Source organism: Carcharhinus amblyrhynchos, chromosome 12 (genome assembly GCF_965287045.1).
Source record: "Carcharhinus amblyrhynchos chromosome 12, sCarAmb.v2.hapA, whole genome shotgun sequence".
In the NCBI taxonomy this organism is placed as follows: Eukaryota; Metazoa; Chordata; class Chondrichthyes; order Carcharhiniformes; family Carcharhinidae; genus Carcharhinus; species Carcharhinus amblyrhynchos.
The window spans coordinates 26,704,586-26,728,744 of NC_137335.1; the positions used below are offsets into that span (position 1 = coordinate 26,704,586).

General features: G+C 40.7%; 1 protein-coding gene across 4 annotated transcripts in view; it reads left to right on the forward strand.

Moving 5' to 3' along the window:
- The window catches only part of senp6a (SUMO specific peptidase 6a), a 132,779-nt gene that overhangs the window by 34,714 nt on the left and 73,906 nt on the right, over positions 1 to 24,159 (forward strand). For 3 of the 4 annotated variants that reach the window (XM_080200271.1, XM_080200273.1, XM_080200274.1), the window contains exons 2-4: positions 4,819 to 4,918; positions 8,794 to 8,845; positions 22,727 to 22,872. In XM_080200271.1, coding sequence (XP_080056397.1) covers positions 4,819 to 4,918; positions 8,794 to 8,845; positions 22,727 to 22,872 — 298 coding nt within the window. Of the gene's footprint in view, positions 1 to 729; positions 809 to 4,818; positions 4,919 to 8,793; positions 8,846 to 22,726; positions 22,873 to 24,159 lie in introns of those variants that run through there. The other variant, XM_080200272.1, reaches the window with a different exon arrangement.

Below are 24,159 nucleotides of genomic sequence, written 5' to 3' on the forward strand. Positions count from 1 at the left end.
AATTAGCAATTGATCTAGCGTTAGCTGTTGTTGTGGAAGAGAGTTCCAACCTCTACCACCATTTGTGTGTAGAAGTGCTTCCTAACATCTCTCCTGAACAGTCTGGCCCTAATTTTTAGATTATGCCCCCTACTTCTAGAATCTCTAACTGGTGGAAGTAGTTTATCTTTATCTACCCTGTGTTTTTTCTATTAATATCTTGAAGACTTCAATCAGATCACCCCTTAACCTTCAAATTCGAGAGGAAATGGGCTGAATTTTAATCATCTCTCTTCATTATTTAACCCTTGCAGCCCAGGTATCATTTTTGTAAACACATGCTGCACGTGAACAATTAGAGAGCTATTGATAAATCTTTTATTCTGTGTAAAATAATGGAATCAAATTTAAGGATAATTTGGACATCAAAAACCCAGTTAACATCAGCAAGCGTAGATTCAGAGGGTAATTTGGGTAAGCTCTGGGAATGGTGAAGAAACTGCCTGAAAAGCAGGAAATAACGAGTACTCATTAGGGGAATTGTGGCTGGAGTATCTTGCGGTTCAGTGACAGAATCCTGTTCTAGCTTGCACAAATGGTCTGCATTCAGAGACTCATTGCAAAGTGGTCAGGTTTGCAAATGAATCAAACTAGATGGGACACTGGAATGTAAAGTCAGAACTCGGAAATTGCAGATTGAGTTGACTAAATTGTGATTTTTCAGAACAGTGGATGGTGAATTTAATGTGGCAAGCATAAAAAATTACACAGAGGAAATGGACGCATGGAGATGGTGGCATAATGATTACGTCGCTAAAAATTTCTACAGGTACGCAATAAGGAAAAGGTTAGGGTGAATGTTGGATTAATACAGGCAGAGAATAGATTATTTATAATGGGTAATAAAGAAATGGCAGAGAAACTAAAATATTTTAATATGTCTGTCTTCACGGAGGAAAATATAAAAATACCTCCCTGAAATATTTGGAGTCAAGGGACTTGTGAAATTGAGAATCTGAAGAAATTAGTATTAGCATAAAAGTGGTACCGGAGAAAGTAATGGGACTGAAAGTTGTAAAATCTCTGTGCCTGATGACTTACATTCCAAAGTGTTGAAAGAGGTGGAGGTAGGGACACTGGATGTATTCATGATGTTTTAAAATTCTGCAGATTCTGGAATAATGCCAGAAAATTGGAAAGTAGAAAATTTAACCTCACTATTTAAGAAGAAGGGAGAAAGAAAACTGGGACCTGTTAACCTAACATCAATAGCAGGATATCAAATATTAACATCTATTATAAAGGATGCAATCACTTAGAAAATAATGAGATTGAGCAGAGTCAGTGTGGATTTATGAAGGGGAAACTGGTTGGAGTTTAGGTTCCACACAGGAGGGTAGGAAGCAAAATTAGAGATCATGGGATTGTGGGAAATATACTAGTGTGGATTGAGAATTGGTTAATGGACTGAAAACAGAGTAGGGATAAACTGATAATTCTCAGGCTGACAGGCTGCAAGGATCAGTGCTTGATTCCCAGCTATTCACAACCTAGATCAGTGATTCTAGAAATCAAATGTAATATTTCCAAGTTTGGTGACATAAAACTTTGTGGTAGTGAGTTGTAAGAAAGATGCAAAGAGTCTTCAAGCAGATTTAGACAAACTAAGTGAATGAGCAAAGAGCACAGTAGCTTAATATAATGTGGCAAAATGTGAAGTTATCCATTTTGGTAGGGAAAACAGAAATGCAGAGTATTTCTTCAATGGGGAGAGATTGGGTAGAGTTGATTTCCAAAGGGATCTGGATGTTCTTGTTCATAATTCACAGCAAACATGCAGATGCATCAAGCAAATTGGAAAGCAAAGCCTTTAGTGCAAGGGGATGTGAGTACAGGAAGTCCTTGCCTTTATGATGGTTTGAGTTAGAATGAATAGCATTTAGGACATTTGTGGATTCGCACACTGCTTCAGATTTACAGTGCTGATTCCAATGTTCTGAACTTTTATATTTTTGTGTTACTGACTCCAAGAAAATGTTTGTAAGTGGAAACCTCCCTTGAATTTTCAGAATGAGCAATAAATGTTGGCCTTAACAGTGGTGTTCATATTCCATGAACAAAGGAAAAAAAAAGAAAAAGTAAGCTACTCGGTGAATGTGTTGAAATAAATGAGAATGAAGTTCAATGATTTAGGATTCTTAGTGGGTTCTTCGCAATAATGGGCTGTTGAACTCTATATCCAAAACAGTAGAATGAACTTCAAATCATCAAATAGTCATCAGCTATGGCCTTGAATATGACATCCCATTCTAGTTATTGTGAAATAAGGGAGCTATTCGGATATTTAAGAGTCTTGTGCTTTGTAGGGCAGAATTGAATTGCGCTTTCGGAGAAATGGTGCAGACAGAATGGACTGAATGTGCTGAAAGATTCTGTAATGACTCATAAGAACATAAGAAATAGGAGCAGGAGTAGGCCATCTAGCCCTTCGAGCCTGCCCCGCCATTCAATAAGATCATGGCTGATCTGTCGTGGCTCAGTTCCACATTCCCGCCCTCTCCCCATAACCCTTAATCCCCTCTCTTATCAAAAACCCATCAACCCGCGTCTTAAAAATATTTAGCAAGGTAGCCTCCACCACTTCAACGGGCAGAGAATTCCAGAGATTCACCACCCTTTGAGTGAAGAAGTTCCTCCTCAACTCTGTTCTAAACCGCCCCCTCTTTATCTTGAGGCTGTGCCCCCTAGTCCTACTATCCTTTCTGAGCGGGAAGAGTCTCTCCACCTCTATCCTATCCATCCCATTCATCATCTTATACGTCTCAATGAGATCTCCCCTCATTCTTCTAAACTCTAACGAGTACAAGCCTGGTTTGTTCAGCCTCTCCTCATAGCTCAACCCCCTCAACTCCGGCATCAGCCTAGTAAACCTCCTCTGCACTCCCTCCAAGGCCAAAATATCCTTGCGTAAGTACAGCACCCAAAACTGCACACAGTACTCCAGCTGCGGCCTCACTAATGCCCTATACAGCTGCAGCAAGATCTCCCTACTTTTATATTCAATCTCCTTCGCTATGAACACAAAAGTTATCATTGTAAACTAAAGTAAATTTTCATTAAATTGATTCCTGGGGTGAGAGGTTTGTTCTGAGAAGTGAGTAAGTAGAATGGGCCTTTATCCCTTGGAGTTTAGAATAACACATTGAAACATTTCAGATTCTGACAGGGTAGATGCTGAGAAGCTCTTTTTTGCTGGCTGCAGAGTCTTGAACTAGGGACCATACTCTGAAGAGCATGGCCACTTTGGACTGTGAGAAATTTCTACAATCCAAGGGTTGTAAATCTTTGAAATTCTCTATACGTGAGGGCTTTGAATGCTCACTTGTTGAGTGTATTCAATACGGATTGATAGCTTCTTTTGATACTAAGAGTGTGGAGAGATATGGGGATTAGATAGAACAATTGAGTTGAGGATCAGACTTTGTCTTAAAATGGCAGAGCAGGCTTGAGGGACCAAATGGCCTACTCTTCTTTCTTTGGTTCCTACATTTGTATGTTTAGACATTACACTTTTTTTTGTTAAGAGGAGAGTGATAAACCTAATAATTAGAGTTCTGTCATAATAATGTCTGAGTTGGCAAAACCAGTAGAAACCCCTACCAAGGACTCTTTAGGGTGGAGAAGGTTGAGGGGAGATCTATAAAGGTGTTCAAAATTGAGGAGTTTGGATAGAGCTAGGAAAGTAATCTAATTGTTTCTCAAGTAGATTGATAACAAGGTCATGGAGGAAGGGTAATTTGCAATACAAATGGAGGGGACTTCAGAATAAATGTCTTCACACTATTATTAAGATTTGCAATGTGCCACATCTAAGGCTATAGAAGCAGATTCCATAGGAATTTTCAAACTTCAATTGTACATGTAGAGGACTAATTTACAGAGTTTGGCAAAGGAACTTGGATGTGGGACTAAATTGGGCGGCCTTTTCAAATCACTTAGTAAGATATGTACAATGAGTAGTACTGCTGCTTCACAGTGCCAGGGACCCGGGTTCAATCCCCGGCTTGGGTCGCTGTCTGTGTGGAGGTTGCATGTCCTCCCTGTGTCTGTATGGGTTTCCTTCGGGTACTCTGGTTTTCCCCCCACACTGAAAGATGCGCTGGTTAGGTGCGTTGACCCAAATAGACACCCAGCTGTGGCAACTAGGGGAATTTCATAGTAACTCCATTGCAGTGTTAATGTAAACCTTACTTGTGACTAATAAATAAACTTTTGTTTTAACATGACTTGCTTTATAGCTTCCTTCTGTGCTGCAAGATTCCATGACTGACCACTGAGAAGGGGAGGTAATGTGGTCAAGTCAGATCTGTTGGTGCATGACTGGGGGGTAGGTGAGGGACAGAGTAGGTATGGAGAGTGATGTTCCAATGCTGTGCACACTCCCCCTAGTTCTTCAATTTAAGGTTTCAAAGATTGATATTTTATTGGGAAAATGGCAGAACTCGAGCCGAAAGGGACAGGTTAGGGGCAAGACTACTCTTGAGTTGTTGATGAAGCTGTTTGCGTTGTGGCAGGGGGATAAATTGGTAGATACAGGATGATTGTATGGATGAAAATAATTTGTAAAATTAATACTGAAAATTTCCATATTTTTTGACATAGCTGCAACTATGGCAAAACACCTACACTAAACTGTACAGTTCTAGATTTTGTTCACTTAGACTGAGTTTTATGATACAGTGGAATTGTGTTTCCTAGCTAAGCTACTTTATATATTGAAGGGAAAGGAAGTGGTTGGCTGCCTCTCATCTGAATGAAACGTTTCTGGTTTTGTTGCAGCTTTGGATAGATCATCAACTCAAAGTGATCGTGGCTTTAAAAGCAAATGGAGCTGTGAAGATACAGAGGAAGAAGACTGCCGTGCGAATACGGAAAAAAAGTAAGGCAATTGTTCAATTTATAAGTAAATGGTCTACCTAATGTTTAGCATGAAAGCAGAGCTAATTGTATTTTACATATTTTTGTCAGTTTTTAAATCTCCCATTGAAAACTGAATGCTCACATTGGTGAGAAATGTAATTTATTTACAGTAGGTCAAATTTTTGAGGGGTTTAATTTGTTGGTTTCTGTTTTTGCCTATACCATTTCATTAATTTCACTTTTAGTCAAGTATATCTCAATATCAACCGAAGATGAAGTGATTGCAGAATGCACCTGCAACCAAACCAGCTTTTCCATTTGCTCATTCTGATGCTGACATTATTGTTATGCAAGTGTATATACCAGTGATTGCAAAGATTAGTTGGCACTATTCCTGTTCTTCCTGCGTGGTCAGCTTCAATTTACACTATTTGGCAAATTCAAATGGTTGCTGAACATATTGATCAGAATCTGCTTTATGTTACACATAAAGCAGCCCTATCCAATTGACTTGCAAATGTTGATGTGGTCTCTGCTGCAATCACAATTTCTGGCTGCCCTGTAGTCACACAGTTATTTGTATAAATAAGCTGCTTACCTTTCTAAACTAGCTTTCATATAGAGAAGTTGCTTTTAAGGATTTGTGAGCCTAAGTCTTCAAATATTAATATATTATTATTTTTAACCCTGATGTCGTACATCATATTTACTAAATTCAAATTTCATTCCCACTTTTGTAGCCACAGCACCACTTCATCAATATCCATTTGCAATTTCCATTGCTCTTTAGAACTATGTCTCCAATTTTAGAATAATCGCAATCTTAAACACCACTCCCTTGTACCATTTTTTTTGGGGAGGTGTTTTTTTCAGCTGTTGGTAGATCTAATTTTGAGTTGATCATCATCTTTTAATTTTTGGTCATTCAAATCCTCCTCCTCCTTGGTTGAACGTTCTGCCTGATAACGTACTTTTCTACATAAGAGTTTCTCTATGCATGTGACCTTTATGATCAACTCAAAACTAGCCGTGAAAACAAAGCAGAGACTCCTGGAATGCTGCATTGCGCCAATTCTGATATAGGGAAGTGAGTGATGGACATTGAATGAAGCAATACAGAGAAGAATTGAGGCTGCAAAGTTGTGGTTTATAAAGCAAGTTATGAAGATATGTTGGATAAGTCACACTGCCAATGAAAAGGGATAAGTAAAATCTGAGACCAAAAGAACCCAGATGAGGAAGAGACGTGGACTTTCTTGAACACATAATAAGAAATCATGATTTAGAAAGTCTCTTACTGATAAGAACAATTGATGGTAAGAGAGATCAAGGTAGACAAAGAAAGTTTTGCTCTTTGCTCAGCAGTAACATTGACTGGCTGGATTTGGGATTCTTGACAAATTGACCCAAAGATTCAAAGCTGTATCTTTCTGCAGTGAGCTCCTGTTCAGGTATATTTGAAAAGAGGAGGAAGGCTATTCTTCTCGTGTTTTATTTATCCAGAAATAATCCATAGTTCATCATTATGCAACGTCCAGCTAAGAAATTGTTTCACATGTTTTGTCTCCATTATTGTTCTCAGAAATTTATTGCACTAGCTGATCATTTTTAATGAAGAATTTAGATATATTTGTTCCAATTTTGCCTTTGCCGTCTTAATCCTATACGCCTTTGACCTTCTGTCAATTGATTGGAAGTCAATTCCACATATCTTCTTTAAATCTCTCCACCTGTCTACCTTGCTTTCTTCCTTTAAGACATTCCTTAAAATCTTTTCTTTGACCAAGCGTTTGGTCATCTGACCTGATAGCGCCTTGTCATATTTTGTTTTATTATGTGAAATATCTTGGGCGCTTTCATTATATTACAGATGCTGTAGGTTGTTGCTGGAGGGACAAAGAATGGCTGCTGGAGAGTGAGAGCACCCTTTCTCGTTGTGACATGGTGACAGGCTAATTAGTACACCTAAATCTTTATTCACAGAGTAAGAGTTTCTACACTGGGGAAAGATGAGATGTTGTCCTCAAATGTGTCTCTTGATCCCTAATGCCTTAACTCCATACTAAAACCAGAACAGTTTCTCCGCATGTCACTCATTCTAACTTATCTTTGGCCATTTAGCAGAATTACTGCCATGAACCAAGCACCTAGTAGAATTTTGATTGCATGTGTTTGTGATATGTAAGGTAATGACTTCGATTGAGGGCATTTTTGTGACCTTCAACTGTTTGTGAATGCCATTGAGGCCTTTCAGATGGGTTAGAGGGATAGATATCTAATTTTTCAGTATTGATCGAATTGAAGCAAAATAAATCTGAAACTATTGGACTACAAACTGAGACAAGTGAGATTCCATCAGTGCAGATTAAAAAGGAATTACGCTATTTTTCAGTTCTGTGGCAGATTAATCAGTCAGTGAGGAAGTAATGCATAAATACAATGCAAAATCAATCAAAATAATGTATTGACCATTTTTGAGATATCATTTTTAAAAATAGTTATGTTTGTTTTAGTTTAGAATTTGGTCCCTCCCTATTGAGAACACTATTTCAAATGTGAACATGAATTGAGGTTATTTTAAATAACCATTAAACAGCGTAATTAAGATCCTTTCCCTAGCAGCAGAATGACCACATCTAATCCTTTCAGATGGCTTTTAAAATATGTGGTGTCAGAACCTATTTTAAATGTGTTACTCCCCTCATCCTACTTCAATTCCAAAGCACTGTTCTCTACTTGCAAGTGTGGATAGGCTTGTGGGGATGTTGTCACTCACACTCGAGACTTATTCCCTCTTCCTTCTAGGGAAGCTGTCCTCCTGTGATTGGCACATCCCCTTGATGGCTTAGTCAAAATTGGAAAGTTCCAGATTAAACAGCGATGGCTGAACCTGTGTCCTATCATTTTAGCTGCGAAGGTATCAACTTAGAAGACTTTGATGCTGCACACCTTCTCGACCCCTCCTAGAATCAAGTGTGTTAGTAGTTTCAAATGGTAAATTTGAGAAAAATAAGTATTAAAAAATACAAATTAATCAGAGGTTGCAATTGAACATTAAGTAACCTGAAGGGCACAAAGCTGCTTGAGGAATTATTTGCATTTTATTTGAAGTTTAACAAAGTGTTGGATTTCCAGAAGAAATTTGTTGTTCTTGTGTTTGCAATATGCATTTTATTCTCGATTTCACAATGAGGAAAAATGTTATTGGAATGAAGAACTTTTGACTTTCAGAACATGGATTCGAAGATCTTCATCCATTGTAAATGAAAGCATTTAAGATGGGGATAGGTAAAGTTCTAGCTTAATGCTGTACTGCCACATTAAAAAAGGTCCAATTATGTAACAGTCAGTAAAACCATACTGCAGTCTTTGTTTTGATTTCAAAATGACTGCTCTTTCAGCACTCTGACATTTCAGGTAATTGTGGAATTAAAAAAAGGCTCCATTAGTAGTTGAATATATTAATTGTGGATGGAAAATGCAGTAGAGGCTGCTGTTCAAGTTAGCCAAGAAACATTGATGTCCTCATTATGAAGCCATGAACCACCAATCTCCCCTACCAAGCACCAATCTCACCTATCTACCACACCTTATACTACACAATTTTTTTTCTTACTTTCAATCATAGATTTTCAGGTAAATTGCAGTGCCTATTCCATATAGCTACATGGGTTTCCTCTGGGTGCTCCGGTTTCCTCCCCCAGACCAAAGACGGATGCTGAGCTTAGTACTCAGATTGCACAGTATCCTGCATTGTGTGTGTGTGTGTGGGGTGGGGGGATATATATATATATACCAACAGATGCAAACAAAAATTTGCAATTTGGTGTTGTCTGACTTTTAAAGCTAATTCTCATTTTAAGCTTACTGTAACTGCATAATTTCACTTCACAGTGAAACCAATCTGCTGAGTACCGATAGTGAGATGGAAACTGAAGAACCAAAGGTAAGAAAATGAGCTCTTTTAAAATTCTTGAGGCTATTTGCTATTTTTGCCACAGTCTAAATGTTTCTTCTGAAAGCAATAAAGTATTTTGGAACAAATTTTAGAAAAGTGTTAACTTTGTGTTCAAATGGACTTCTTTAAATGCCTTACTAGTTTTATCAGAAATAACTAATCAGTTGAAGATGTTAACAAGTCTAGAAAATTTAAGCTATTGGGAGCAATTTTTATAGGTCATAGCAGAGGAGGCTGAGAGATTTAATCAAAATGGATAAAATGATGGAGGTCCTGGGTACAGTAGATAGGAAGGATCCATTTCCCTTGGCAGTGAAGTCAATACCTGGTGGCATATAGATTTAAAGTAAACAGCAGAAGGATTAAGAGCAAGTTGAAAATCCCTTTCACCCAATGCATTGGCAGAGGATCTGGAACTGATTGATTGCCAGAAATGCCCGTAGAGTCTGCAATCCTTATTGCATTTAGGAAGTACTTGAAGTGCTGAAACCTGCAAGACTACAGACTGAGAACTGAAAAGTGAGATCGAGCTGCCTAACTCTAAGTAGGCGGAAGGTCTCTTTCTGTGCGGCAATGCCCTCTGAAATTGTCTATCAAGCCACTCAATTGTATCACAGGTAGTAAGTCTATAAGGAATTAAACCAGACAGACCATCTGGCATTGACTTAGTAGCAGAAATTAGAATGGCAAATCCAGCCCTGTTGATGCTGCAAAATCCTCCTTATTAATATCTGCACCAGAATTGAGGGAACTGCCTCACAGACTGGTCATGCAGCAGCCTGATATTAGTCACAATCACAAAATCATATTTTACAGAAAATGTCCCAGACACCACCCGCAATATTCCTCTGGGTGTGCCCTGTTCCACCAGAAGGATACCCCTAGCAGAGGTGGCACAGTGGTATGCAGTCAGAAGGGAGTTGCCCTGGGAATCCTCAACATTGACCCCCAACCCCCATGAATTCTCATGGCATCAGGTCACATATGGGCAAGGAAACATCCTGCTATTATTCCGTAGGACCAATCTACCTGATGCGGATGCATTTGTCGACGGAATCAGTAGGTGTGACCACCCCACAGTCCTTGTGTATACAAAGTCCCAACTTCACGTTGTGAAAACCCTTGATTGGGTTGTGTGGCACTATGATAAATGAGAGAGATTTCAAACAACGCAAGACTGGCATCCATGAGGCACAGTGGGCCATCAACAGAATTGCACATAATAATCTGTAACCAGGGTAGCACAGTGGTTAGTACTGCTGCTTCACAGCTCCAGGGTCCTGGGTTCGATTCCTGGCTGGGTCACTGTCTGTGTGGAGTTTGCACATTCTCCTCGTGTCTGCATGGGTTTCCTCCGGGTACTCTGGTTTCCTCCCACAATCCAAAGATGTGCGGGTTAGGTTGATTGGCCATGCTAAGAAATTGCCCGTTAGTGTCCAGGGATGCGTAGGTTGTTGGGATTAGTGGGTATAATATGTAGGGATATGGGGGTAGGGCCTGGGTGGGATTGTGTTCGGTGCAGACTCGATGGACCGAAGGGCCTCTTGCTTCACTGTAGGGTTCAATGATTCTATGATAAATGTCCCAGCATATCCCCAACCCTACCATTGCCGTCAATCATGGTTCATTAAACAATGCCAGGAGCAGCACCAGACATGCCTAAAATTGAGGTGTCAAATTGGTGAAGCTTTAATACAGAACTACTTGCATATTAAATAATGGAAGCAGCAAGTAATAGAGCGAAATGATTTCACAACCAACAGATCAGATGGAATCTCTGCAGATCTGCCACATCCAGTCGTGAATCGTGGTCAATTAAACAACTCAGTGGAGGATGAGGCTCCGCAGATATCTCATCTTCACTGATGGGGAGCCCAGCACATCAGTGCAAAAGATAAAGCTGATGCATCTGCAAAAATCTTCAGCCAGATGTCCCAAATGGATGATCCATTTTGACCTTCTCCAGAGATTCGGTATCACAAATGCCAGCCTTCAATCAATTTGATTCACGCTATGTGATATTAAGAAATAGCTGAAGGCACTAGGTATCTCAAAATCTTTGGGCCTTGACAGTATTCTAGTAATAGTACTGCAAACTTGTGCTCCAGAACGTTCCATGGCTGGCCAAGTTGTTCCCGTACAGCTACACTATTGGCATCGGGTGGCACAGTGGGTCAGTGGTTAGCCTCACAGCGCCAGGGACCCCGGTTCGATTCTGGCCTTGGGTAACTGTGTGTTGGAGCTGAAATTTCTTCCCATGTCTGCTTGGGTTTCCTCCCACAGTCCAAAAACATGTGGGTTAAATGGATTGACCATGCCAAATTGTCCCTTAGTGTAAGGGGAATTATGGGTTAAATATATGGTGTTAAGGGGACACAGCTTGGATGGGATTGTGGTCGATGCAGGCTTGATGGGCTGAATGGCCTCCTTCGGCACTGTAGGGATTTTATGATTTTGTCTAACCCACAATGTAAAAAATTGTCCGCATTTGTCCTTGTAAGCAGAAATCAGGACAAATCCTACCTGGCCAATTATTGTCCCATCACACTCCCAATCATCAGTAAAGTGATGGAAGGGGTCATCAACAGTGCTGTCAAGCACTTGCTTAGCAAATGACCTGATCACTTGCAATTTGGGTTCTGCCAGGATCATTCAACACAGGATCTCGTGGACAAAAGAGCTGAACTCCAAAGGTGAGATGAGAGTAACTGTTCTTGACATCAAAGCAGCATTTGACTGAGTATGACTTCAAAGAGCCCTAGCAAAACTGGAGTCGAAGGGAAATGGGGAAACTCTGCTGAAGTCACACCTAGTACAAAGGGAGATGATTGGAGGTCAGAAAGGGGATTTTTGCCGATGATTGTACAATATTCAGCACCATTTGTACCTCCTTAGATATTGAAACAGTCTATGTCCAAAGGCAGCAGGACCTGCACAATATTTGATGTTGGATTAACAAGTGGCAAGTAACATTCACGCTACACAAGTGCCAGACAATGATCAGCTCCAACCAGAAAAGATCCAAACACCGCCCCTTAGCATTCAATGGGATAACCATTGCTGAATCCCTCACTATCAACATCCTGGGGGGGGTAGTTTCCATTGACCAGAAACTGAACAGGACCAGCTATACAAATACTATGGCTTAAAGAGTAGGTCAGAGTCTCGGAATCCTGCAGAGAATAGCTCAACTCCTACCATCATCTACAAGGCACAAATCAGCAAAGCAATAGAATATGCTCAACTTACCTGGATGAATGCAGCTCCAACAACACTTGAAAAAACTGACAAAGCAGCCAGCTTGATTGGCACCCCACCCACAAGCATTCACTCCCTCCACCACCAATGCACAGTGGCAGCAGTGTTTACCATTGATGATGTATACTGCTGGTACTCACCAAAACTCCTCAATCAGCACCTTTCAATCACATGACATTTCTTAAGCACCCCACTGATGTTAGGAGCCAAGGTATCCCAAAACCAGGAAGGGTAACTTGGAATACAGGTTCATGCAAGTTTTTTCAGTTTGATGTAATGTCAGGGCAATCGGCAAACCAGTGAGGGAAAGGTCGAGTCTTGTTGTATCCCCTCAGAAAAATGTTTATTGACGTGTAAAAACGCTTGCTAAGGAAGGCCATATTGCAAAACAAAGATACACACTTAACTACAATAATGACTATCCACACAAATTAACCCCATTCCCAACTATCTACGCTCCTTACTGCTGAGGAGTATAGATACTTCTTGGGAGTCCCAAAACAATCATCCTATACAGTATAGCTCTGAACTAAATGCAGCAGATAGTTACCATCCATGAGTTTAGGAAGCCACCTTCAGTTTAGCATGCTTTTTCTGAGGTTTTCAAATCAGCAGCTTGTAGCCTAGAATTCTGCTACCTGGCAGAGTTCCTCTTTTCAGCAGGGTGTGGCTGTGATCTTAATTGCTTTCCAGCTATTTCTCTTCTTTCTCCTTTTAACCTCTCCTGTTAGTACAGAGCTACAAGCTACTGAAATACCATATTTCCCTCTTGATCTCCTCCTATCTAAATGACTCGCTTTAGAAGCCATATTTTTAGCATATGCATGTGAACTGTCATCTCATGTCTCCAGTTTGAACTTATCTGTTCTGCAGTTTTAACGCCTAAAATTTTATACTTGTATTGTTCCCTACTTCTAATCATAAGATCCCTACAGTACAGAAGGAGGCCATTTGGCCCATTGAGTCTGCACCAACCACAATTCCACCCTGGCCCTATTCCCGTAACCCCACATATTTATCCTGTTAATCCCCGAACATGGGTCAATTTAGCATGGCTAATTAACCTGACATGCACATCTTTGGAGTACCTGGTGGAATCCCACACAGATATGGGGAGAATATGCAAACCCCACACAGGTAGAGACCAGAGGCCAGAACTGAATTGAGTCACTGGCTCTGTGAGGCAGTAGTGCTAACCACTGTGTTAGTTACCTTTTTTTTAATCAGCTACTTTGCATGTTAAAACCCTGTCAGACAGCTGTGCCCTTATCAAATCCTTCTTCATCCCATTTTTCCAGCTTTACTTTATACAAACTCCTTATTCCATTCTTAAATTTTTACTTTAAGTTCTTGCCCTTGCCCTTCTAGGTGGTAATGTTAGGTAGATGCATGGTAACATCACCACCTGCAAATTCCCCTCAAGCCACACACCATCCTGACTTGGAACCATATAATTATTCCTTCATTGTCACTTCATTGTCTGAAACTCCTTTGATAACAGCATTGTGTATGTACTAAACTGCAGCGATTCAAGAAGGCAGCTCACCACCACTTTCTCCATGCCAATTAGGGATGGGCAATAATTAGCCAGTGATACCCACATCCCATGAACAAATATTTTTTTAAAACTATGGCATCTATCATGTCCCCTTGTCCTCTGCAAATATTCAAAGTTAATAAATTACTTCTGATGCATAATAGTTGTCTTTAAGAAAAGACCACTGCCAGTGCGTGGCTGATCGTCTAATAAAGAGTTAGAACGTCAGAATGAAAGGAACAGCAAAAGAATAATATACGGTAAGAAAAATTATTGTATGAGAGAAAGCTGGCCAGAAACACAAAAACAGATAGTAAGACTTTCTATAAATATTCAAAAAATAAACTAGTTAACAAAGTGAGCATTGGTCCTATCGAAAGTGAGTCTGGAGAATTTATATTGGAAAACAAGGAAATGGCAGATAAATTGAACTGGTATTTTGTATCACTCTTCACCATGGAGGATACAAGTGGCTATAAACCAGGAATTGGAAGGAAGGGAGGAACTTGGGAAAACTACAATTACTAGAGAAATGGTACTGAATAAATTGTTGGAGCTGAGGGCTGACAAATCCCTGGGTCCTGATTGGAGTTCGTCCTAGGATCTTAAAAGAAGTGGATAGTAAGATGGTTTTATGTACTAGTTTTAATTTTGCTGAAACTCAGGGAAGGTTTCATTAGATCGGAAAACAGCAAGTGTAACTCCATTATTCAAAAATAGAGACAGGCAAAATGAGAAACATCTGTCGTGGGTAAAATGTTAGTTGCTATTATTAAGGACCTTATAGCAAGGCACTTGGATAAGTTCAAGGTAATTAGCAGAGTCAAAATAGTTTTGTGAAAGGGAAATCATGTTTAGCTAACTTATTGGAGTTATTTGAGGCAGTAACATGTTGTGGATAATGGGGAACCGGTGGATACGTTATGCTTAGATTTTCAGAAGACATTTTATCAGTTGCTATATAAAAGCTTTTTGCAAAAAATAAAGGCTCATGGCGTGAGGGTAAGATATGTGAAATTGTCCATTTTGGCAGGAAGAATAAAAGAGATGCATATTATCTAAATGGTGAGAGAATGCAGAGTTCTGAGATGAGGTGGGATCTGAGTATCTTTGCACATGAATTTCAAAAGGCTAGTATGCAGGTACAGCAGCTAATTAAGAAAGTTAATAGAATATTATCATATATCGTGAAGTGAATTTAATACAAAGGTAGAGTGGTTATGCTTCAGCTATACAGGATGTGGAGATGCCGGCATTGGACTGGGGTGGGCACACTAAAAAGTCTCAACAGGTTAAAGTCCAACAGGTTTATTTGGAATCACTTATACAGGGCATTGGTGAGACCACATCTGCAGTGTACTAGTCACCTTATTTAAAGAAGCATATAAATGCATGGGAAGCAGTTCGGAGAAAGTTTACTTGATTAATATCTGGAATGGGCAGGTTGTCTTATGAGGAAATGTTCTACAAGCTAGGCTACATCTGCTAGTGTTTAGAAAAATAACAGGCGGTTTGATTGAAATATGCAAGATCCTGAAGGACTTCATAGAATCATAGAACCCTGCAGTGCAGAAAGAGGCCCTTCGGCCCATCGAGTCTGCACCAACCACAATCCCAGGCCCCACCCCCATATCCCTACATATTTTACCCACTAATCCCTCTAACCTAAGCATCCTAGTACACTAAGGGACACTTTTAGCATGGCCAATCAACCTAGCCCTCATACCTTTGGACTGTGGGAGGAAACCCATGCAGACATGAGGAGAATGTGCAAACTCCACACAGACAGTGACCCAAGCTGGGAATCGAACCCGGGTCCCTGGAGCTGTGAAGCAACACTGCCAACCACTGTGCTACCATGCCGCCAAAACTTAACAGGGTGGATGTCGAGAGATTGTTACCTCTCGTGCGAGCCTCTAGGGGTCACTGTTTAAAAATAAGGGGGTTGCCCATTTAAAACCTAGATAAGGCAATTTTCTTTCTCTGTTGTTCGTAAGTCTCTGGATCATATTTCCTGAAAAGCTGGTGGAAGCAAAATCTTTGATGTTTTTTAAGACAGAGTTGGATATAGATTCTTGGTAAGCACGGAGGTTATAGAAACACAGAAAATAAGTGCAGGAGTAGGCCATTTGGCCCTTCAAGCCTGCATGGTTGATCATGCACATTCAGTATCCTACTCCTGTTTTCTCTCCATACCCCTTGATCCCTTTAGCCACAAGGGCCACGCCCAACTCCCTCTTGAACATATCTAACAAACTGGCCCCCAATAGCTTTCTGTGGTAGAGAATTCCGGAGGTTCACAACTCTGAGTGAAGAAGCTCTTCCTCACCTCAGTCCTGAATGGCTTACCCTTAGACTGTGACCCCTATTCTGGATTTTTCCAATATCGGGAACATTCTTCCCTCATCTCGCCTGTCCAGTCCCATTAGAATTTTATATGTTTCGATGTGATCCCCTCTCATTCTTCTGAATTTCAATGGGTACAAGCCCAGTCAATCCAGTCTGACTTCATATGTCAATCCTGCCATTCCAGGAATTAGTCTGGTAGACTATCATTTGATTCCCTCAACAGCAAGAATGGCCTTCCTTAGACAAAGAGACCAAAAATGCATACAATACTCAAGGTGTACCCTCACCAAGGGCTTGCCTAACTGCAGTGAGACATCCTTACTCACATACACAAATCCTTCATGCCATTGGCTTTCTTCACTGCCTGCTGTACCTGCATGCCAGCCTTCAGTGACTGTTCCACCATGACACCCAGGTCATATTGCATTTTCCCTTTTCCGAAACTGCCACCATTCAGATCATGATCTTCTCTCCTGTTTTTTTAACCACCAAAATGGATAACCTCACATTTTTCCACATTATATTGCATTTGCCAAGTACTTGCCCACTCAACCAGCCTGTCCCAGTCATCCCGAAATCGCTTAGCATCCTCCTCACAGCATACACTGTCACCCAGTTTAGTGTTGTTTGCAAATTTGGAGATATTGCATTCAATTCCTTCATCCAAATCATTAATGTATATTGTGAGCAGCTGAGGTCCCAGTAGTGAACCCTGCAGTACCCCCCTAGACACTGCCTGCCACTCTGAAAAGGACCCATTTATTCCCAGTCTCTGCTTCCTGTCTGCCAACTAGTGCTCTATACATGTCAATGGGTTATCCCCAATATCATGAGCTTTAATATTGCTCACTAGCCTCTTGTATGGGACCTTGTCAAAAGCAATTTGAAAGTCCAGATGCACAACATCCACTGGTTCACCCTTGTCCACTCCACTGATCAGATTCTCAAAAAATTCCAGAAGATTTATCAAACACAATTTCCCTTTAGAGAATCCATGCTGACTTGGATCGATCCTGTCACCGCTTTCCAAATGCTCGGTTGTTACATCCTTAATAATCGACTCCAGTGTTTTCCCCACCACCAACGTCAGGCGAACCGGTCTATAATTCCCCATTTTCTCTCTGTCCTTTTTAAAAAGTGGGGTTACCCTCCAATCCATTGGCACTCTTCCAGAATCTATAGAATACTGGAAAATGGTCACCAATGCATCCATTATTCCTAGCGCCACTTTCTTGAATACTCTGAAATGCAGAGCATCAATCCCTGGAAACTCATTGGGTTTTAATTACAGCAATTTGCCCAATACAATTTTCTGATTAATAAGAATTTCCTTCCAAAATTGGACAGTTCCCTGTTCATGCTAAACCTCTGTCCCCTAGTATTTCTGGGAGGTTATTTGTGTCCTACTTAGTGAAGAAAGTTCCAAAGTGTCTGTTCAGCTGGTATGCCATCTCTTTGTTGTCTTTTATGAATTCACCTGATTCTGACTTTAAGGACCCACATTTGTCTTCATCAGTCTTTTTCCCTTCACAAATCTATAGGAGCTTTTGCAGTCAGTTTCTATGTTTTCAGCAAGCCTACTTCTGTATTCTCTTTGCCCCTTCTGAATTGAACCCTTTGTCCTCCTCTGCTGAATTTTTAATTTCTCCCAGTCGTCAGGTTTGCTGCTTTTTCAGACCAATTTATATGCCTCCACTTTGGCTTTAACAATATCCCTGATTTCCCTTGTTAGTCATGGATGAGCCACTTTCCCTATTTTACTCTTATACTAGACAGGGATATGCAGTTGTGAAGTTCATCCATATGTGTAAATGTTTGCCGCTACCGACCCAGTGTCAACCCATTACACACCTTTTGCAGCTTATCCTAGCCAATGCATGTGTCATATCATCAAAGTTATTGGGGTAGTTGGGACACAGATTGGAAGTTATAAAGAGCAGCCATGTAAATAGCTTACTCCTGTTACTACTTTATATGTTAATCTGTTTTGGTGGCAGTTGAAGGCTGACTGTCAGTTATTTAATTGGAATAGCTTGCTCCTCCAATTCAGTACAAAGTGCCAAGGGACCTTTTATGCCGTCTGAACAGATGGGCGGGAATTTGCTTTAGTGCTTTCACCTGAAAGATGATACACTCTCGTTACTGCACTGAAGTGCCAGCCTAAGTTAGGTGCAGACAACTCTTTGTAACTGAGGCTTTTTAATGTATATTATGTGGGAAATTGAACACGTGCCCTATTGCTGAACTGCTTGTTGGAATTTAGGAATTGAAATAGGACGTAGAACATTACAGTGCAGTACAGGCCCTTTGGCCCTCGATGTTATGCCGACCTATGAAACCAATCTAAAGCCCATCTGACCTACACTATTCCAATATCATCCATATGCTTATTATCCAAATGATTCTCTGTTATGGCCATCTGAGGTACTGATTATTAAATCCGTGTGCCGCAGTAATTGAGCTGTTATAACTTTAGAACAAATGCTGTTTGAAAATGTTGTCAATCATGTTAACTTGCAGGTACAACAGCAATGAGTAAAGCAAATAGTACGTTAACCTTTATTATCAAGACATTGGAGTATAAGAGTCAAGAAATGCTCCTGCAATTGTATGGAGCCTTGGTGAGACCAGACTTAGCACAGTATTGACTATTGGGGCACAAACCATCATCTTACAAGATGATGGAAGGCTATCACTTAGTGAGAACACATTTGGAGTAATATGTGCAGTCTCCCTCAGGAAGAATAGAATTCCCTTAGAAGGGTGCATCAAGGATTTACCAGATAGATTGATGGGATGAGCGATTGTCTCATGAGTAGACATTGGGTAGAATAGAAGAACTAGGAGGTGACCTCATTGAAATTCTTGGGTGGAGAATCTAGAATTGTGAGGCCACAGTATGAGGAGTTAGGCATTTAGGACTGAGATGAGGAGAAATTTCTTCTGCGAGTCTTTGGAATTCTCTACCCCAGCAGGTATGGACACTCAGTTGCTGAGTTTATTCAAGATAACAATAAACTTTTGGATACTCAGGGAACCAAGGAATATAAGGATAGAATGGGAAGGTACCGTCTCACCCTGAGGACATCAGATAATGACACTGATTGCGAAGTAGGAAGTATTCCATTCCCAGGCAACAGAGTTTCCAATCAGTGGTCTTTAGATATCTTGTGATTTCTCAAATCCAGCTGAGTCTCCCGTTCATGCACTCAGCAGTACTTTACACTTTTGCTACATTATGAACTCAAGCGTTCCATTTATCAATAATTGTACAACCGTTATATTTTAATATGTTTAATTTGCACCTCAAGGTACAACTTATAAACTTCAACACTGCTCCATTTATTTTCCTGCATCCAACATGGGTGGCATGGTGGCACAGTGGTTTGCATTGTTGCCTCACTGCACCAGAGACCCGGGTTTGATTCCAGCCTTGGGTGACTCTGTGGAGTTTGCATGTTCTCCCTGTTTACTTTTATTGTAAATATCAAGTCATATGACTCAGGAGCTTGTATAAGTGAAACTCCTTTGTTATTATCACTTTCTCTAATTTTTCCTGTGATTTGATATGTGCTGTCTAACATTTCAAATGATAGACTACTCACTTTCTCACCCTCTCACATTCTCATGTCGTCTGGCACCTTGCTTTGTGTAAACTGAAGAGTTGTAATGTACAGCGTCCATTGAAGAGTGTTTCCCTTCAGTCTTCTAACAATCACTAAACTGGCTTCCAATAGCATTGCTCACTCTGGCGATGACACCCTGACAATTCTTCCATTCTCCTTAAAATCTCCATGGGTTGTATTGCTTAGATTCATAGAATCCTACAGTGCAAAAGGGAGCCATTTGGCCCATCGAGTTGACACCGACCACAATCTCACACAGGCCCTATCCCCATAACTCCATGCATTTATCCTAACCAGTCCCCCCTGACATTAAGGGGCAATTTCACATGGACGTAGCACCTAACCAGCATGTCTTTCCGATTGTGGGAGGAAACCGGAGCACTAGGAGGAAACCCACGCAGAGAATGGGGAGAACATGCAAACTCCACACAGATAGTGATCCAAAGCAGGAATGGAATCCGAGTCCCTGGCACTGAGAGGCAGCAGCGCTAACCACAGTGCAACCATGCCACCTCGTTTCAATCAGAGAGTGAACTTCCATCAGAATCCTCCTCCCCACCAAACTTATTTCCTCTTACATGACTCCATCCTCACTCCTCTTTTCCATTCCCTCCCACCTACATCTGAGATTCCTCTGCCCTGCATCATATTGACAGTTTCCAGTTCACAGGCCCTAACTGCCTCTTACTCACTCTAGATGTGCTATCTCTGTACACTCCTATCCCACACCAGAGTGGCCTGAGAGCTCTTCACATCTTTTTGAAAAGAGGCCAGAACAATTCCCATCTACCACCACTCTCCACTGCCTCTCAACAACTTCTCCTTTAACTCATCCCACTTTCTCCAAATCAAAAGTGTAGCAATGGGAACCCGTATGTATCCTAGGTATGCTTGTCTTTTTATGGGATATGTGGAATATTTCTTGTTCCAGGCCTACTCCATCCCTTTCTCTTAGCTCCTTCGCCTCTGTCACATTTGTTCTGATGATGCCACTTCCTAAAGTGTCGCTTCTAATATGTGCTCCTTCTTCCTCAACTGTGGTTTCTCATCTAGAGTTGTTGATAGGGCCCTCAACTGCGTGCGATCCATCTTCCCGCCATGACCCTCACCCCATCCCTTCCCTCCCAGAATAAGGATAGAGGTCCCCCTTGTTCTCACATTTCACCCCACCAGCCTGTGCATGCAAAGCATAATCCTCTGCCATTTTTGCCAACTCCAGTGTGATATCAACACTAAACACATCTTCCCCTCACACTATCTGTCAGCACTCCGCAGAGACCATTCCCTTCAGGATAACCTAGTCCACTCCTCCATTCTACTCAACATCTCTCTTATCACCCATGGCACCTTCCCATGCAATCGCAGAAGATGCAACACCTGCCCCTTTACCTCTTCCATGCTTGCGATGGCACAGCGTTTAGCACTGCTCCTCACAGCTCCAGGGATCCACCTTCAATTCTGGCCTCAGGCCACTGTCTGTGGGGTGTTTGCATGTTCTCCCTCTGCGTGGGTTTCCTCCCACACTCCAAAGATGTGCAGGTTAGGTAGGATTGAATATGCTAAATTCTTGGTGTCAGGTGGATTAGGAGGGTAAACATGTGGGGTAATGGCGCTAGGGCTTGGGTGGGATTGTTGTCAGTGTAGACTTGATGGACTGAATGGCCTCCTCCTGCATTGTAGGGATCCTTTTCTATGATTCTTGCCATCCAAGGTCCAAAACACTCATTCCAAGTTTAGCAGCATTTCACTTGCACCCCTTTCAATTTGGTCTATTGCATTTGCTGCTCCCAATGTGGTCTTCTCTATATCGGAGAGATGAAGCAGACACTGGGTGATCTTTTTTATGGGATATGTGGAATATTCCTTGTTGTATTTGGAACTTGACCTTCCGGTTGTTTGCCATTTTCACACACGATCCTGTTCCTATGCCTGCGTATGTGTCCTTGGCCTGCTGCAATGTTCCAGTGAAGCTCCGTGCAAACTGGAGGAATAGCATCTCATCTTCTGGTTAGGCATGTTACAACTTTCCAGTCTCAACATCGAATTCAGCAACTTCAGATGATTAGCGCTTACCACCCTTTTTGCTTTCATTTTATTTAATTTTTAACTGTCTTCCACCTTTTATTTCTTTTACTGTCTTTCATTATTTTTCTTCCCCTGCCCCTACTCTTTCCTCCCTCCCTTATCCCTTTTTTAAGCTTTTCTCCCTCTTTGCTTCCCTTGCCCCCCCTTTTTCTCAATTTTACTTTTCTCCCACCCATCTCCCCCTTCCCCCACCTCGCGCACCCCACAAATCTTCATCTATCACAGCTTATTCTCTCTGCCGTTTGGCCATTCACACCTTCTGTTCTCTCTATGGACTGCCATCAGCACCTCTTAGCCTTTCCCCTTTTGCGACAATGACTCATCTTTCATTCCCTCCCCCTATCGTATAAATATCTCCCATTTTCTGTGCCTTTTAGCTTTGACAAAGAGCCATCTGGACTCAAAACATCAATTCTTTTTTCTCCATACAAATGCTGCCAGACCTGCTGAGATTTTCCAGCATTTTCTCTTTTGGTTTCAGATTCCAACATCTGCAGTAATTTGCTTTTATCCATCAGTATCCTGTCAAGTTAATATAAAATAGCCTTTTTCCCTGCTGTTTTCAGCAATTGTAGTTGTACCTGTCTCTCTCTCTCTCCAGTGTTTGTGTGTCAGTAAGTCTGGCAACTGTTGTTTAAAAAAAAGACACTTTGCTTGTACCCATGGCAACCAAATCACAAGGACTTATCACCTGGTTGAACTAGTAGGAGGTTGCTTGCACCCCACCGCTACTCCATTTTATCTTTAATTAAAAGGGACAGTTTGAAATATAACTATCATCACTATTTTGTACATCCTCATGTTTGTAACACTTGAAAAAGGAAAACCCCTTGTATTTTGTTCCCATGTGAAGTTGATAAAAGCTCAAAAGATTTAAAATGAAAAGGAATAATGCTGGAGTTCACAGTGTAATGTGGAGAATTTTACTGTCTACATTTGGAGGCCAATTAAAAACATAAGTTGCAATTTACTACAAAAATCCAGAAAACATTTTAAGTGTAATTTGTTTTTCAGACCAAACCTCTCTTTTCATCAGAATCAGTCAACAATACTACTTTCTTGAAAAGCTATTCAAGAAGAAATCAAGGAAGTGGATTTTGTAAAACTTTGAAAGGAAATGCAACTGGACTCAACATGCTGGGGTCTGGCAAGAAACTAAGGTTTGTGAACTTGTTATGCCCAAAAATTTCATATGAACATGATTTCCTGAAGGTTCTTTAACCAATGTTGTTCTTTCACATTCGAAACTTGTTTGTGACATTGCATGATTCAGGACATCAAGGTGTATGGGCAAATCAAAATGATGGTTTTATGTCCTTTCTAACAAAGTTCAAACGAGGTCCATTGTTCCTGTACCAGTTCTTTGGCAGAGCTGTCTAATTTGTTCCATCCCCCTGCTGTTTTCCAAAGCCCCGTGTTGATTTCCTCCTTCAAGTATTTATGCAATTTCTTTTTAGAAGTTACTATTGATTTTTTTTCCACTATTCTTGGGCACTGCATTCTAGATCATAATTTGCTGATTAAAGGAATGTTTCCTCATATTGCCTCTGATTCTTATCGATCACAAACTGCAGATGCTGGAAATCTGAAATAAAAATAGAAAATGCTGGAAATCCTCAGCAGTTCAGGGAGCACCTGTGGTGAGAGGAGCAGAGTTCGTCTGAAATGTTTACTCTCCCCTCTCCACAGATGTTCCTGGTCAGGTGAGTTTTTCCAGAATTTTCCATTTTGATTTTTACTATCATCTAGTTAGTGACCCTTCTGTCATTTCTAATGTACTTTTGTATCAAGCATATGTTTATAAATGTTGGAGTTCACTTGAGTGTTGCAAAGAGGATTCAGTCTTGTATTTTCCAATTTCTTGAATGTACATAAAATAATTTCTTTTGGGAATGTGACGCAGAGAATTTTCAAAATTACCAGTTATGTTCTAGTTGCATTGAGTAGAGAAGAAACTTGAATGATTAAATGGCCTTTTTCATTATGCACTATTTCAGTGTTCTTGGGACAGAACATGCAGCTTTGTGCAGCTCATATATTTTAAGAATGAAAATTCTTAAGTTGGTTAAGTGCTTTAAGGTTGGATGTTTTAAGAAAGTTGGGCGGCACTGCGATGAAGCCTCTTAATTCATTAGATGCATGATGCAAATAAAGGTGCAGGAAATTAAATTAAATGCAAAATGCTCAAAGTAATCATGACACACAACAAAACTGAGGGATGATGCAAAGATCCAACGCAGCTAAAATAATATTGGCGAAAACTGCTTTGTCTTTAGTGCAAAACTTAAATTGTGTATCTATGAGGGATATACTAACTGTCTGAAAACATAGCCAGTTTCGTTAGCTGAAATTCTGCTGTTTGACCCAGAGGCTGCAGTTGTGTTGGCTTTGATCAACTTAGAATAAACTGGTATAAGTCTTTCACCTTTGTGAATTCCATATTTGGC